Below are 12,458 nucleotides of genomic sequence, written 5' to 3' on the forward strand. Positions count from 1 at the left end.
TACTCCACACTCACCCTTATTTTGTCCAGCCTGTAAGTGATGAACTCCGCCTTCATGCCACCCACAACCCCAGGAGCCAAACCCAAGACAATCAGCATCCAGAAGAGACATAAAAGCCACGATGCTCAGTCAAAGGTAAGTGCAGCAACGTGCGCTTGGTGTTCTCACCACCAGCAATCCCAGCAAGTCTCAATGAAAGAGTCAGACACCAAAACCCCTTAAATTTGACATTTTATTTCATCGCAGAAGAAAATCCAACATAGGCCTCATTATGTTACGCATCTTTAATTATAAAAATAAGCAAAGAAAATAACTTGCATCTTTCTCATTACTATGATATGTTTCAAATAACCTTTATATGAACACACTGAGCTTTAAAAATGTAATTTAAACAATAAATAATGACATATACCAGATATGCTCACTGTTTATTCCAGTACTCAGCAAAAAAAAAAAAAAACCCCAAAAACCCCAAACTCTCTCCCTCTTCTAAGTATCTTTAAATTATAAATACAATAATGCAAATTTATAATGGCACAAAACATCTAAAGTGCAAACAAATCACAATGAGAATCATGCAAACGTTTCTAGAGAAGCCCCTCCCCACCCCCGAGAGAAATCACTTTGCCATGAATGCGAGGTTAAAAAATAAAGCATTTGAGATTAAATCAAGGGTGAAATAACTGGACGTGGTATTGAGACTCATCCCCCAGCCCCAGGGGACCTCTTGCACCCAATTCAAAGCATCCACACTCAGGCATCCTTCCCTGCTGAGGGGAAGCGCCTCTCGCACCTCCTATCCCCTGCCCTGATCAGAGCGAGCTTTAAACCTCCAGCTTAGCCCAAAGTTAGGCAAGGGGACCCCCAGGCCCTCTGATGGGATGGACGTGTGCTTGTGGCTTCCTCGTTACTTCAGCAGAGGAAAGAAAAGTGACTTATTAAAGCAGCCCAAAACCGTGCTCAACGGCAGTGCCGGTATGGAGAGGCAGAGCTCGGGAGTGCACAGGTCCTGGTTACCTGCCATACCAGGGCAAATCAGATCTTCCCACTCATCTTCCCACCAAGGAAGGGGACAACAAGTTTAAATTCCTACTGGAAAAAGAGCCTTAGCTATGACACCCCGAGGAGATAGGGTATGGGGTCATCTACCTCTTGGGTTTGGAGCAGCTGAACCATCAATCAGCTTTATAAACCTTCTTTGGGTTTTCATAGAAAGGGATGCACAAAGCAACAGAGAAGCCATTTGCCCTGAGGAGCATCTCTATGGAAAACTGTGGCTGCTCAGTGTCCTCAGTATGCTCTGCTGGTGTGAGCCCATATTGGCCGTGGGGACCCAAACCAGGAGCTGCTTTGCAATGCCAGTGCACCCATCCAGGTGGTGTTTGGATGCTGCCCCAAGCCGAGTAAAGACCTTTTGGTAACTGCTTCCCGACACAGCAACATGCACTTGATGCACAAACCCCAGCAAGACGTCCCCATTGAGCAATGCCCATCTCCCAGCAGTGCAGTGTGAGGTGTAATGAGGTGGGAAGTCACACACACACAGTTCTGGGATCACTTCCTAAGTATAAGTCAGACTTTCAGGGTCAGGATATTCAAGGGGGCTTTGGTTTTCACCTTGGTGTTGGACTCTATATACCTGTCTGATTGCCCAGAGAGGTGGTGGATGCCCCTTCCTTGGAGACATTCAAGGCCAGGCTGGATGTGGTTCTGAGCAACCTGATCTAGTTGAAGATGTCCCTGCTCATTGTAAGGGGGTTGGAACACGATGACCTTTGAAGGTCCCTCCAACCCCAACACTTCTCTGAGTCTAGGATTTAAGAACAAGCTATATTGCATCTCACTTGCCCTGGACGGCACAATTCAGAGTATTAAACAAATAAAGTAAAACAACAACCCTCTACCGTCAGCAACATTTTTTGCTGCTTACAATTTTATGACAGCACTTTTGGGCTACATTTAATGAAGACAGCAATATTAGAAATGCTGCCACTGCATCTGGTTTCAATATATTAGCAGCAAGTTCTTGTTTAAAGGCTTTGTGGTTTAAACAAAAAAAAAAGAAAGAAAACAACAAAAAAAGAGGTTATATTGCTTTAGATTTTGAAAAGAAAAAATAGATCCCTCCTTTATGAGCTCTCTACTGGTTGAGCAAGAGTCATCCACTCTGCAGATGGACTCTAACGGGATGGATTTGGAGCGTGGAACTGGCCTTGTTGGTTGCACGCCACAATGCGGCTTTGTTTGGCTGGATCAAGCCCATCAGGCTACTGTGCAGAGCGGCTGGGGGGGCCCCAGCTACTGCATGGGACCTCCTGCTCTGCTCCTCCTCACCCAGGCTGCTCAAGGGGTGGACGGGAGGAAGGCAGATGGAGAGCATCGTGCCTCTCAAAGGCAGGCGCACTGCTTTGCTTCTGCAGCTGCAGAGAATGGAAGGGGTTTTCCTGCCTTCCCCAAAACACAAGTTCCTAAAGGAAGCCATAGGATCCCAAGGCAGCTTTTAGCGAGGCCAAAGAGCTCTGCAGCTGCAGCAGCACTCCTGCTTTGGGTCTCACAGCTCCTCTGTGGAGATAGGACTGGAGACGTTCAAGGCAGGACTGGAGGCATTCAAGGCCAGCCTGGATGTGGTTGTGAGCAACCTGATCTAGTTGAAGGTGCCCCTGCTCCTTGCAGGGGGGTTGGAACTGGATGAGCTTTGAATGCCCCCACCAACCCAAACTGTTCTATGAGTCTGTAACTGGCCAGTAGGGACAATCCTTTCCTTCCTTCCCCTCCACTTTAACTGTGAGAAGAGAGGCTTCTTTCTGGCCCTGCAGTTTCTGTCCTCCACATTTTTCTCTCTTCCGTTATAAAAAGGCCACAGAGGAGAACGTGAACTCTTGACTACGACAGCGATGCTGTTTCCAGGAAATAAAGAAATAGCTAACTTACAAAACTAAGTTTATGCAATAAAGTTCTTCTATTCTGCTCCTTTTAAGCAGCCTCTCGTGGAATTTATGTACAGTACATGACAGATTTTAAAACTATTTATACCACAGTTAGAGCAAGACCTTTAATACTCTAGTCTTAAGACAGGGTATGTTTCTGTTAGATTTCTTTTAAAGCTTTAGACAGTTAAATACAGTACATAGATGTTAGCTTTTAAATACAATGCAAGATTATGTAACCTTCTGACTAGCTTCAACCATCGACCGGCACCTCTTTTAGTCATTTCCATAGTACAAAATGTTCCTTTCCTGATTTGCTGTGTGTCTGTGGGGTAGTTTTAACTCATTTTGCACTGTGGTGCCAGGTCACGGTAACTAAAATCCCCCACAGCTAGCGAGTTTGGCAAATCAATGGGTTAACAGAGCTGTGTTGGAAGGGTTAGGACTGTATGACACTAAGAGACCAGGAATATGACATTCATATTCGTCCATGGCCAGCACAGATTCATAACACGAATTCCATTGACATCTTTAGGATGTGCAATAGTTATTAGTGCATCTATCGTCTCCCACCGGCTTACTACAAGAGAGAACAAGCTATTCTCCCCGGTGCCAAATCTTCAGCCTTCAATGGCGTTAGTGCTACAGTACATTTCGAGTTTGGTGTCTGAAGGCCCGACTACTGTTCTAAGGGTTATAGCTAAGACTAAGATCGTTTTGGGGTGTCTTTTGCGTGGGGAAGAAAAGAGATGGAGACATTTGGATGGCGGGAAAGCTGAGACACTGAACACGGCTCCATGCAAAACGCTGTCTTCGAGAGGAATAGAAGCGAATGAAAAGCTAACTCTAAACCCAGGTCCTAGTCGGTACGAAAACTAGCTACAGTACACCCGTGTTGGGTGCGTTACTCCTCTAGAAGAGAGACTTGAGCTTTGGTCGTGCTTAGCATCCCTTGACGCCCGCGGCCGCCGCGCCGAGGCGTTACGCGCTCTCGGCGGAGCCGCGCTTCGCGTGCGCCGGGACGGGGCCCGGGCCCTCACCTCGCAGGGTCCTGAAGTAGAGTTTGAGCTTCTGCGGCTCCGTGATGCGTCTCCTGGCGAAGTCGGAGCGCGGGTGGCCCTGGGCGCAGTGGTCCGTCTGCAGCAGGTGGAAGAGGCTCGCCATGTTGGGGCCGATCTTCTCCATCAGGCTGTCCTTGATGGTGCTCACAGTCTCTTCGTCGCACTCCAACAGGCTCCTCACCAGCTTGTTGTAATACCTGCACGGGAGGTACCGGCGGTTACGGCGAGGCAGCTCCCAGCGAGAGGGACACGGAGCTGCCGCAATGGAGTCAGATGTTGGGAGAGCGGGGCCGGGTCAGCCTGGAGAAGGGAAGGCTCCTGAAGGGGAGACCTGAGAGCAGCCCCAGGAAACCTGGAGATGGGCTTAGGACAAGGGGACAGGCCAAGGGGAATGGCTTTAACCTGCCAGAGGGGAGACTGAGATGAGCTCTTAGGCAGAAGCTCTTCCCTGTGAGGGTGCTGAGGCGCTGGCACAGGGTGCCCAGAGAAGCTGTGGCTGCCCCATCCCTGGCAGTGCTCAAGGCCAGGTTGGACACAGGGGCTTGGAGCACCCTGCTCCAGTGGAAGGGGTCCCTGCCATTGGAACTGGGTGAGCTTTAATGTCCCTTCCAACCCAAACCATTTGGTGATTGTATAATCCAACAACCCCCTGAGAATCAGGTTTTTTAAGTCATTCAGGGTGTGTTTGACATTGATTTTTGACAGTGCACAATGTACATATTCCCACTGCATCTAACAAATGCCCTGGACTTGAAGATGCTCACATACGTGCTCAAGACACAGAAGGAAGCAGAAGTGATTTTGATGTTCCCTTGCTGCATTGGGAAGAAGGTGAGAGTGAGGAGCTAAGGGAAGGAACTGACTTCAGTGTGTGCTGAACAACCTGAGCTCCTAGACCTTTAGGAAGAAAAGTAATTGCATCTTCCTGATAGATTCTGCCCGTCACCAAACCACATCACAGACTAAAGCAGACCACTGGTCTGAGACAGTGCAACCCATCCTACCTACAGACGTACCCATCCCTGTGGCACCATTCCTGTTCATCCCCTCCCTTCCCTCCACGCACAGCCTTTAGCAAGGGATCAGAAGAAGGAGGAGCAGGTCAGAGCCTGACAGATGCATGTATTCCCTGGGGATACATCCGTAGGACACGCAGTCGGTGACCATGCATTTAAATCACGAGTGAGGACCTTATGCTCTGCCCTGTTGCGTGCCCGCCTCCTCTCCAGCCTGCTGCTGCGTTTTGGCCTGCCAGCAGCCTGGCGCACACGTTCCTTGCTCCAGGAACTGATCCAGGGCTGATCTGTTTGCCCATCGGAGCAGAGAACAGCGCTCAAAGGAACGATCCTCCACAGGGCAGGGAGAGCACTGCTGGCAAGTGGGACCTCCCCGTACAAGAGAGCATCTTCCTTGCGAGGGAAAGGGGGGAGAAGAGGAGCGGTCCCGTATCTGCTGGGCTACTCCTGCCTGGAAGGACGTTGGGAAACTTATTTTAAGCCTTTAAGGTCACGGTGACATTTTTCCACCGGAGCAGAGAAGAGAATAACCTGCAGGTGGAGGAGGGGAAGGAAGAGGGAAATGAGAGTTCACATTCAAACTCTTTCCTAACCCTCAGCTCTGGCCTTTAGAGCAGCCAGTGGAGGTCAGGCGAGGTTAAAGTTTCTGCTGCTCTTGAAGCACAAAAGGACCAGGCTTTGGCACGGGGGAGCACAGTGCACGCACGGCTTGGCAGGGCTGAGACTGAGGTCTGAAGCGTGCGCAGGGGTTGGTGATGAATACATCTGTGCGAGCCGCGCATCCAGCTCAAATCAGTTCCAGCCTAACAGGGCAGGAGGAGCAGATCCCATCCACCTTCCTCTGCTGCGCTGCCTCCACCTCCTTCACACAGATAAAGCTTGGTGGTTTCCATAGCTGGAGCTGCAATCAAACAGCTTGCTAGTGCCTTAGACTGCAAGCCAAGGCAGCAAGGCTTTCCTCTCCTCCTGCTCCTGCCATGAGATTAAATCACAGGAAGATGCTATGACCTTTAACTACTTCCTCTCAGTGTCCCAGGCCAAGTGGCACATTCTTATTCTGTGGCTATGTTGGGACAGGGGCTGGGAAAGCAGGATGCTTTAGGAGACCTCAATGTAAACTATTAGCTGGGAAATCCTGCTGCTTTTGTTACTCAACATGTCATAATATCCTCTGGCTTCAAGAAGGGCTGGCGGCGGGGGGGGAGGAGGTCCCTCTGCCTGGGGACACAGCAGCTCCTGTTCAGCCTTGGTCCTTTGGACCAACCCGTACAACACTGCTGCTGCCCCCTCGCCCAAGCGGCCATGCGTCCCCCTTCACCCTACTGCCCCCATGGCCCCACCAAGGGCTGGTTCAACGCTGCAGTCCATCAGATTGACCTGAACTGCTCTTTCTGATGCCACGGGGCTCCCTGCTCCTCATCCCAGCCCTCGGGTGAATGCTGAAGCAAACCTCTTCCCGATTTGCTTGGGGGAAGAGGGGAAAGACACAAATGTAATTTTCACCTTCCCACATGCAGGATTTTCTGGATATAATAACTACAATAGAGTTTGCCATAATAAACTGATACCGGTCAGAGATGCAACATCCATTTATCACTTGCATACCTGTCCTAGGGTAGGCCTGGAGTGTTCCGATGCTTCTAGATCAAGTCAATTGGCCACCCCAGAGGAGCTGTAGCATTGGCCACAGCCAGCCATCATGTTAAATTGCAGCTTGGTCTGTTTGCACTCAAATTCTAGAGCATATTTACACAAAGCGCTCAAGAAGATCCCTTTTAGCCCAATCACAAGACTCAGCACTGATTGTTCCAGGATTCAGAGGAAGAAATCCCTGCCCTTGCAGCATGACTGCGCAGACTGCAGCAGCTCGCTGAAGCCTCTCTCTGTCCCTTGTCCTTGGAGGACGGGGACAGGGCAGTTCAGTGCTCAGATAAAGGTGCCAGAGAGCAGCATGACGTGCCTGGTTCTGCAGGCAAGAAGGAACAGGGCTGAAGACAACCCTAAAAGAGACCTTTAAGAACACCAGACTATCCCTAGAAACACGAACTACCGGACCACGGCAGAACAAGGTCACAGAGGAGCATGTTTGCTGATTCTCTTTAAGCTTTCCTTGTGCTTCATACTGCTATGGGCAAGCTCTCATTTACCAAGTGCCAAATAAACCCAAGGTAGGGGGTGGCTGCAATGCGAAGGAGTGAAGGAAGTTGCAAGAGGCTGTAAAGCTCTGACGTGCTCAATGTGACGGAGATGCTACATTGATAGAACTGGGCTTGGTATTGGAAAGCTCTGCTTACTGTTATCCTGCATTCAGACTGAAAGAACCAGCATTTAAACAAACTCCCCGCTTTGAAGCAATGTCTGTCCAGTTCCTTTGAGGATTCTCCCCTGGAGAGGTTTGTCAATGTATTCACCAAAGGGAGAATGGGAGGAATGGTGGCAAAACTGAACATGGACTTGAAAAGGCAGAGAGCGCTGCTTAGCCCGAGCTATAGTAGGACTTCAAGAAGTGAAGCCCATTTGGGTCCTCTCATTTCTGTCCCGTTATTGCATTTGACGGATTTCAGCTGAGGGAAGCTCCACGTACCGGTTTGAGAACTGGTTCGGAAGCTGGACGACCTCCGTGATGGCTTCAGGGTTCCGCTTGGCGATGCCACACATGTCCAGCTTGCTGTAGCACTCCTCTTGCACCTCGGAGATCATCCTTTGGAACATGGAGCACCTCCGGATGGCCAGGAACACCTTGGACGTAACCCCGTTTGCGATGCATTTCAAGCTTTCTTTCACAAAAGCTTTTCCCTGGAAACAGAAGAAAAACCTTAAACTACAAGAGATTTCACAGCAAGGGATGTATGGAGGTATTCCACTGTGCCTGGCTGCTATTGGTTACCCTCGCTGCAATCACAGACTTGCTGGAGGTCCCTTACCAGGCAGGGCAGGGAGCTGGACCCTAAAAGCCCGAGGAAGCTGTGGCTGCCCCATCCCTGGCAGTGTTCAAGGCCAGGTTGGAGCAAGCTGCTCTAGTGGAAGGTGTCCCTGCCCGGGGTTGGAACTGGATGAGCTTTCAGGTCCTTCCCAACCCAACCCAAACCATTCCATGCGTCTGTGATAATTATTGCATCGTTATCATCTGTAGCATTTTCAGTTGGGACGCACAAGCCCAGACAGGACAGATGTTCCCAAAACATTTAGGCAATGGAAGTCATTGCAAGAAGAGTGCCAGCGCCAGGGATGGGCCAATCCTGCCCACTGGAATGGGGCTGGACCACTCACCACACACCAGCAACTGAATGCATTTGGTTCACCAAGACCTCAGGATGCTTTAAGAGCTTTTAAGGTTTGTCCTTCGGAGCAAGAGCACACATTGGGAAGAAAGCAGAAAGGAAGAGGGCCCTTGGGAGCCACAGTCCCTCTGGTATGATCCTATTTACCCCACTGCGAGCTCCCGCAGCCCTGGAGAGGCTGATGTGGCCGTGCATTCCCAGGCCCGAAGACTTCCAATTCAAACCCCAGTCCTGTGCCAGGTCACACAGTCAGGAGCTTTACTTTGTTAGGGGAATGTTTCTATTTCCTCCTGAAGAGGAAACTTCGCTCTCCGCCCCACGGAACGCTCCCTGCCAAGTCCTCACACACAGCACACAGCACGTGGAAAATGTGCTGCAGAAAATAGCCCTGAAGGATGCGCTGGTAGCCAAAAATCAAAGTGATAGCTCAGAGGGGGAGCTGAGCAGCAGGATGGCTGCTAGAAAGGAAGGGTTAAGCCTGCATAGACCCCATCCCCGTGAGAACACACACATTAAGGTGCAAGGCAATACGATGTCCCCATTATACCGCACCTGAGTGTCGAATTTAGCAGCACTGTAGAGGAAGGACTTGCAGATGTCATACATGCCATCTGTGTCACACGTGGAGTTCTCCAGGCAGGCAAAGGCCCCGCAGCCCACCTGAAGGGCACTGTTCAGGCAGCGAACCACCTCTGCTGCGGAGAGAGGAACAGGCACAACATGATGCACGCGCCCGATGCCATCGACCCCTTCTCCAGTGCTAAGCGGGTCGTGCTCAGTGCTGTCAAGCAGCAGCCCCATTGCCTTGAAAGGCTGGAGGGAGAGGTGAAGAAAAGAGCACAAAGGCATTGCTAAAGGGGGTTATTAACTGAAGATCACCACCAAATTGAGGGATGGAAACTGCAACTACCAACATCTTCCATCTGTTAGGTACAGATCAACAGAAAGGCAACATCTGATATGAGTCTCAACGGAGACTCACAGGTCCATGCCAAGCTAACTTTGACTGCATGCATCCATTCAGCCTCCCTCTAAAGAAGGCAGAAGTGATGAGGATGGGCCCATGAAGGGCTCTGGGTGGTGAGGTCTTCTCCACAGTCTTAGACCAAAGGGAGGTCGGAGCAGCTTGGCAGCACCCGGTTCACACACCTCCTTTAGAAATGAGCCTGAAGTGATGGCAACTGCCAATAAACCGGCACGAAACGTGCACTTCTGGTGAGGAAGTGCTGGGGTTGTGGCCCTGGAGGTATCTAAAAAGCATAAAGAAGCTGAAAATAAGATCTTAGTTTGTGTGTCAATCAGCGGTACAAAGGACTCGAACGAGCAGCTGAACGCTAACCTGGTACCCAGCAGCTTGCAAGCACAGCCTAGAAGGGTTGCATCGCTGGAGATGCACAGAGAGAAGGGGCATTTGGGCAGGAAAAGTTAAAGGCAATGAAGCTGACCACGTACAATTCACCCCCTTGAGGCAGTGGTTAGGCTGAACAGGAGGGTATCCATGTCACCCTGTCCCTTTTAGCGCAGATATTGTACATTTTAACAATGAATCAGCAGTATTGCCACATGATTGCCCTGAAATTAGGAGGGATTTAACCTTTTTTGGGAAGCTGAACATCCGTCCCCTTATGTGCCTGTGCAAGGCACGGTCATGACTTTTGCAGCTCATGTTACGAGGCATTCTTGAGGAAGAAAGGCAAAGCCCGTGTCTCCCATCGCCATCCGAGGTGTGGGAAAAGTGAGGGTTTGCCTCCAGCAGAAGAGAACACACCTTCCTGAGGGCTAAGTTGTAGCCTAAAGACACATCCAGACAACCGGGAGCTTCACAGAACGCAGGAGAAAATGGAAAGCATTTGAAGGGATCACCCCATTAACCCCTCCTCATTCTCCACTCCTGCTTACGTGCCTGAAGGGAGAAATATTGAGTCAGCTCATCCTCTTCCCCAGTTCATAACCTCCCCATCGCCCAAGCCATTCCCACAATTATGTTTCCACAGGTTCAAATTAGAACTTTGCTTGCAGCAGACTTAGTCTGCATTAAGCTTTTATTGTTTTAGGCACGGTGCAATAGTGAGACCCTATGTTTCTATAGCAACCAAATACAAAAGGAAATTGAGCAAACACCCTAGGATAATGCTGCAGAGCCTTGCAGAGCTAAAATAAGCTCCAAATTAAGAGACCTAATATCTTTGCTGTATAGTAGGAGACGGATTCTTAATCCCCATTGTTCAAGACAATGTGTCCAACTTATCTTAAGCATCTCCAGTGCACAAAGTGGAGCCATCCAGAGCCGACTTGCCAGCAATTTTTCTCTCCATTGTAAAAGCAAGTTTGTTAAAGATCCCCATCGGGTTTGTTTTATGGTACCAGCGAACTGATAGCAAGCAGGCTTCAGGAAGAAACGCTAGCAAGGGACAGTTTCTAGGTTACTGCATTCTTCAAAGTCGCGTTTCTCTCTGCCCCCCTCTCTGAATAGGCAGATGTGTGGCAGAACAATGGTTCCGTCAAATTGCCACGGATTTTGTATCAACTTCCTCAAAAGCAAGGAATTTAACACCAAAGTACGGCTGCAATGGGAGACGAGAGAAAGAGACATGCAAGCAGGGGAAGAAAAAGTACATGGAACTCATTTAGGAGCTGGGGGAGGAGAAGAGAGAATGGATTGCATCCTGCAAGCAGCTCACACACCGGTTCCCTGCCCCAGCTCCTGAAAGGAGAAGATTCCTTCTCCAGCTATGCACCAATATCCTCCTGATTCAGCCCCTTAAATTCAGATTGCTTCCTACCAGCCGTTAAGTTTATAAGCAAAAAAAAAAAAAAAAAAAAAAAAAGGAAAGAGAAAAAGGAAATAAAAAGAAAAGAAAGGAAAAAAAATCATCAGCAGAGAGATCTGAGACAGTCCAACACGTCAGGGTTCAGGCTCAAAGCCCTCCTTGCTGGGTGTTACCTGAGTTCTGGGCTGCAACCCTGGGTTTCCTGGGGCTCACAGAGTCATTCTGTTCAGCTTCATAGGATGCGGATGCACTGATCACCAGCAGCAGGAGAAAGCCAGACTTTAGGAGCATTCTCTGACAAGTTTCCGCTAAGTGTGGTTTTTTTTGGGGTGGGATTTTGGCTTTTTGGCTTTTTTCTTTTTTTTTTTTTTTTTTTATATGGGTGTTATGTGTGTATCCCTCTCTCTTCTTCCACTTCGGCTCGAGCAAAGATGTGGATCTGGATACGCGCTCCCAGGCAGAGACAGCAAGGAGTCGGCTGAGGCTCGGGGACGTGCTGCAGCCCGGCTCTGTCTCCTGCTCGCTGGGGGACCAGGAGCGGTGCCGAGGGCTTTTATAGCCGCCCTTATCGGTCCCCCCGCGGGCTGCGGAGCCAATGGGGAGGCGCTGGGCAGAGCCAATGGCAGAGTGGACTCATTCAAGCCCCAGAACACTGCAACTTCACAGGAAGAATATTTTCCAGCCCATTAAAAGTACCTGCCAAACAATAACCCGCAAGTTAATCTTTGGGGTGGGAAACGGGGCGGGGGGGGGGGGAACAGGATGACTTCCTATGGATAATTGAGCTCAAGGAAATGACAGCGCAGCCCGAAATCTTCCCCCCCCCCCCCCCAAAGGACAAATCACCTGCCCTTTAAGAAGAAAGATTTTCCCACCCGTTTGCAGCTATTCCAGCCCTTGGGAAGGGGGATTCGCATAGGGCTGGCCCCGAGCCCCCCCCCCCCGCAGTGGGGCAGCTCCCTGCCTGCCCCTGGCCCCCCGGAAAGGCAAAGGGGCCGTACCTGCGTGCGTGCGGATGGGAGGCATCGCCTCTTGCCTGCCAAAGCACGTGTGCACAGCCCTGAGCCCACGTCCAAACACACTACACCTCACGTAGGCACATGCAAATACCCTCTCGGTGCCTAAATCCTTGTTCCTCACCCACCACACTCCTTATCTTCCCCTTCCCAATAAAGCCGCGCTTCCCTGCCCTGGCCTTCAGTGGAGTTTTGCTGCTGCTTATTCCCAGTGAGGCTCAAGAACCAGATTTTTAGGTGTTTGGTGGTTTTTCCTCCCCCCCCCCCCCCCCCCAACAATTCAGTCCTGCTTTTCAGATTTCATAACGGGAGGAGGCACCCTAATGCTTGATTTAATCTTCATGTTAATAGGCACATAATGAGGATTAACACACTAGAGAACTGAT

General features: G+C 50.1%; 1 protein-coding gene across 2 annotated transcripts; it reads right to left on the reverse strand.

Moving 5' to 3' along the window:
* Window positions 1-218: 218 nt before the first annotated feature.
* Window positions 219-11,568, reverse strand: STC1 (stanniocalcin 1). 2 transcript variants are annotated; one of them, XR_008973684.1, is made up of 5 exons: window positions 11,230-11,568; window positions 8,838-8,980; window positions 7,589-7,800; window positions 2,640-4,185; window positions 219-1,719 (listed from the first exon to the last, which is right to left on the reverse strand). XR_008973684.1 is itself a non-coding variant. In XM_057420858.1 (4 exons), the coding sequence occupies exons 1-4, from the start codon at window positions 11,345-11,347 to the stop codon at window positions 3,909-3,911; spliced, it is 750 nt and encodes a 249-aa protein (XP_057276841.1). In that variant the 5' UTR covers window positions 11,348-11,568; the 3' UTR covers window positions 219-3,908. The 2 variants fall into 2 exon arrangements, 1 of the variants encoding a protein (XP_057276841.1); XM_057420858.1 differs by having other exon boundaries at window positions 219-4,185.
* Window positions 11,569-12,458: the final 890 nt, after the last annotated feature.

The sequence above is a fragment of the Pezoporus wallicus genome, unplaced genomic scaffold, assembly GCF_028554395.1.
Source record: "Pezoporus wallicus isolate ANWC-B61680 ecotype Strahan unplaced genomic scaffold, APGP_CSIRO_Pwel_v1 contig_8717, whole genome shotgun sequence".
NCBI classification, from domain to species: domain Eukaryota; kingdom Metazoa; phylum Chordata; class Aves; order Psittaciformes; family Psittacidae; genus Pezoporus; species Pezoporus wallicus.

Bases quoted from the DNA above. Each gene is read 5' to 3' on its own strand.
- STC1 (XM_057420858.1), bottom strand. From the start codon at position 11,347: ATGCTCCTAAAGTCTGGCTTTCTCCTGCTGCTGGTGATCAGTGCATCC. The intron at 8,981-11,229 runs GTAACACCCAGC...CTCTCTCCGCAG, and splicing joins GGTTGCAGCCCAGAACTCAG to CAGAGGTGGTTCGCTGCCTG. The intron at 7,801-8,837 runs GTGCGGTATAAT...TTCTGTTTCCAG, and splicing joins CTGCTAAATTCGACACTCAG to GGAAAAGCTTTTGTGAAAGA.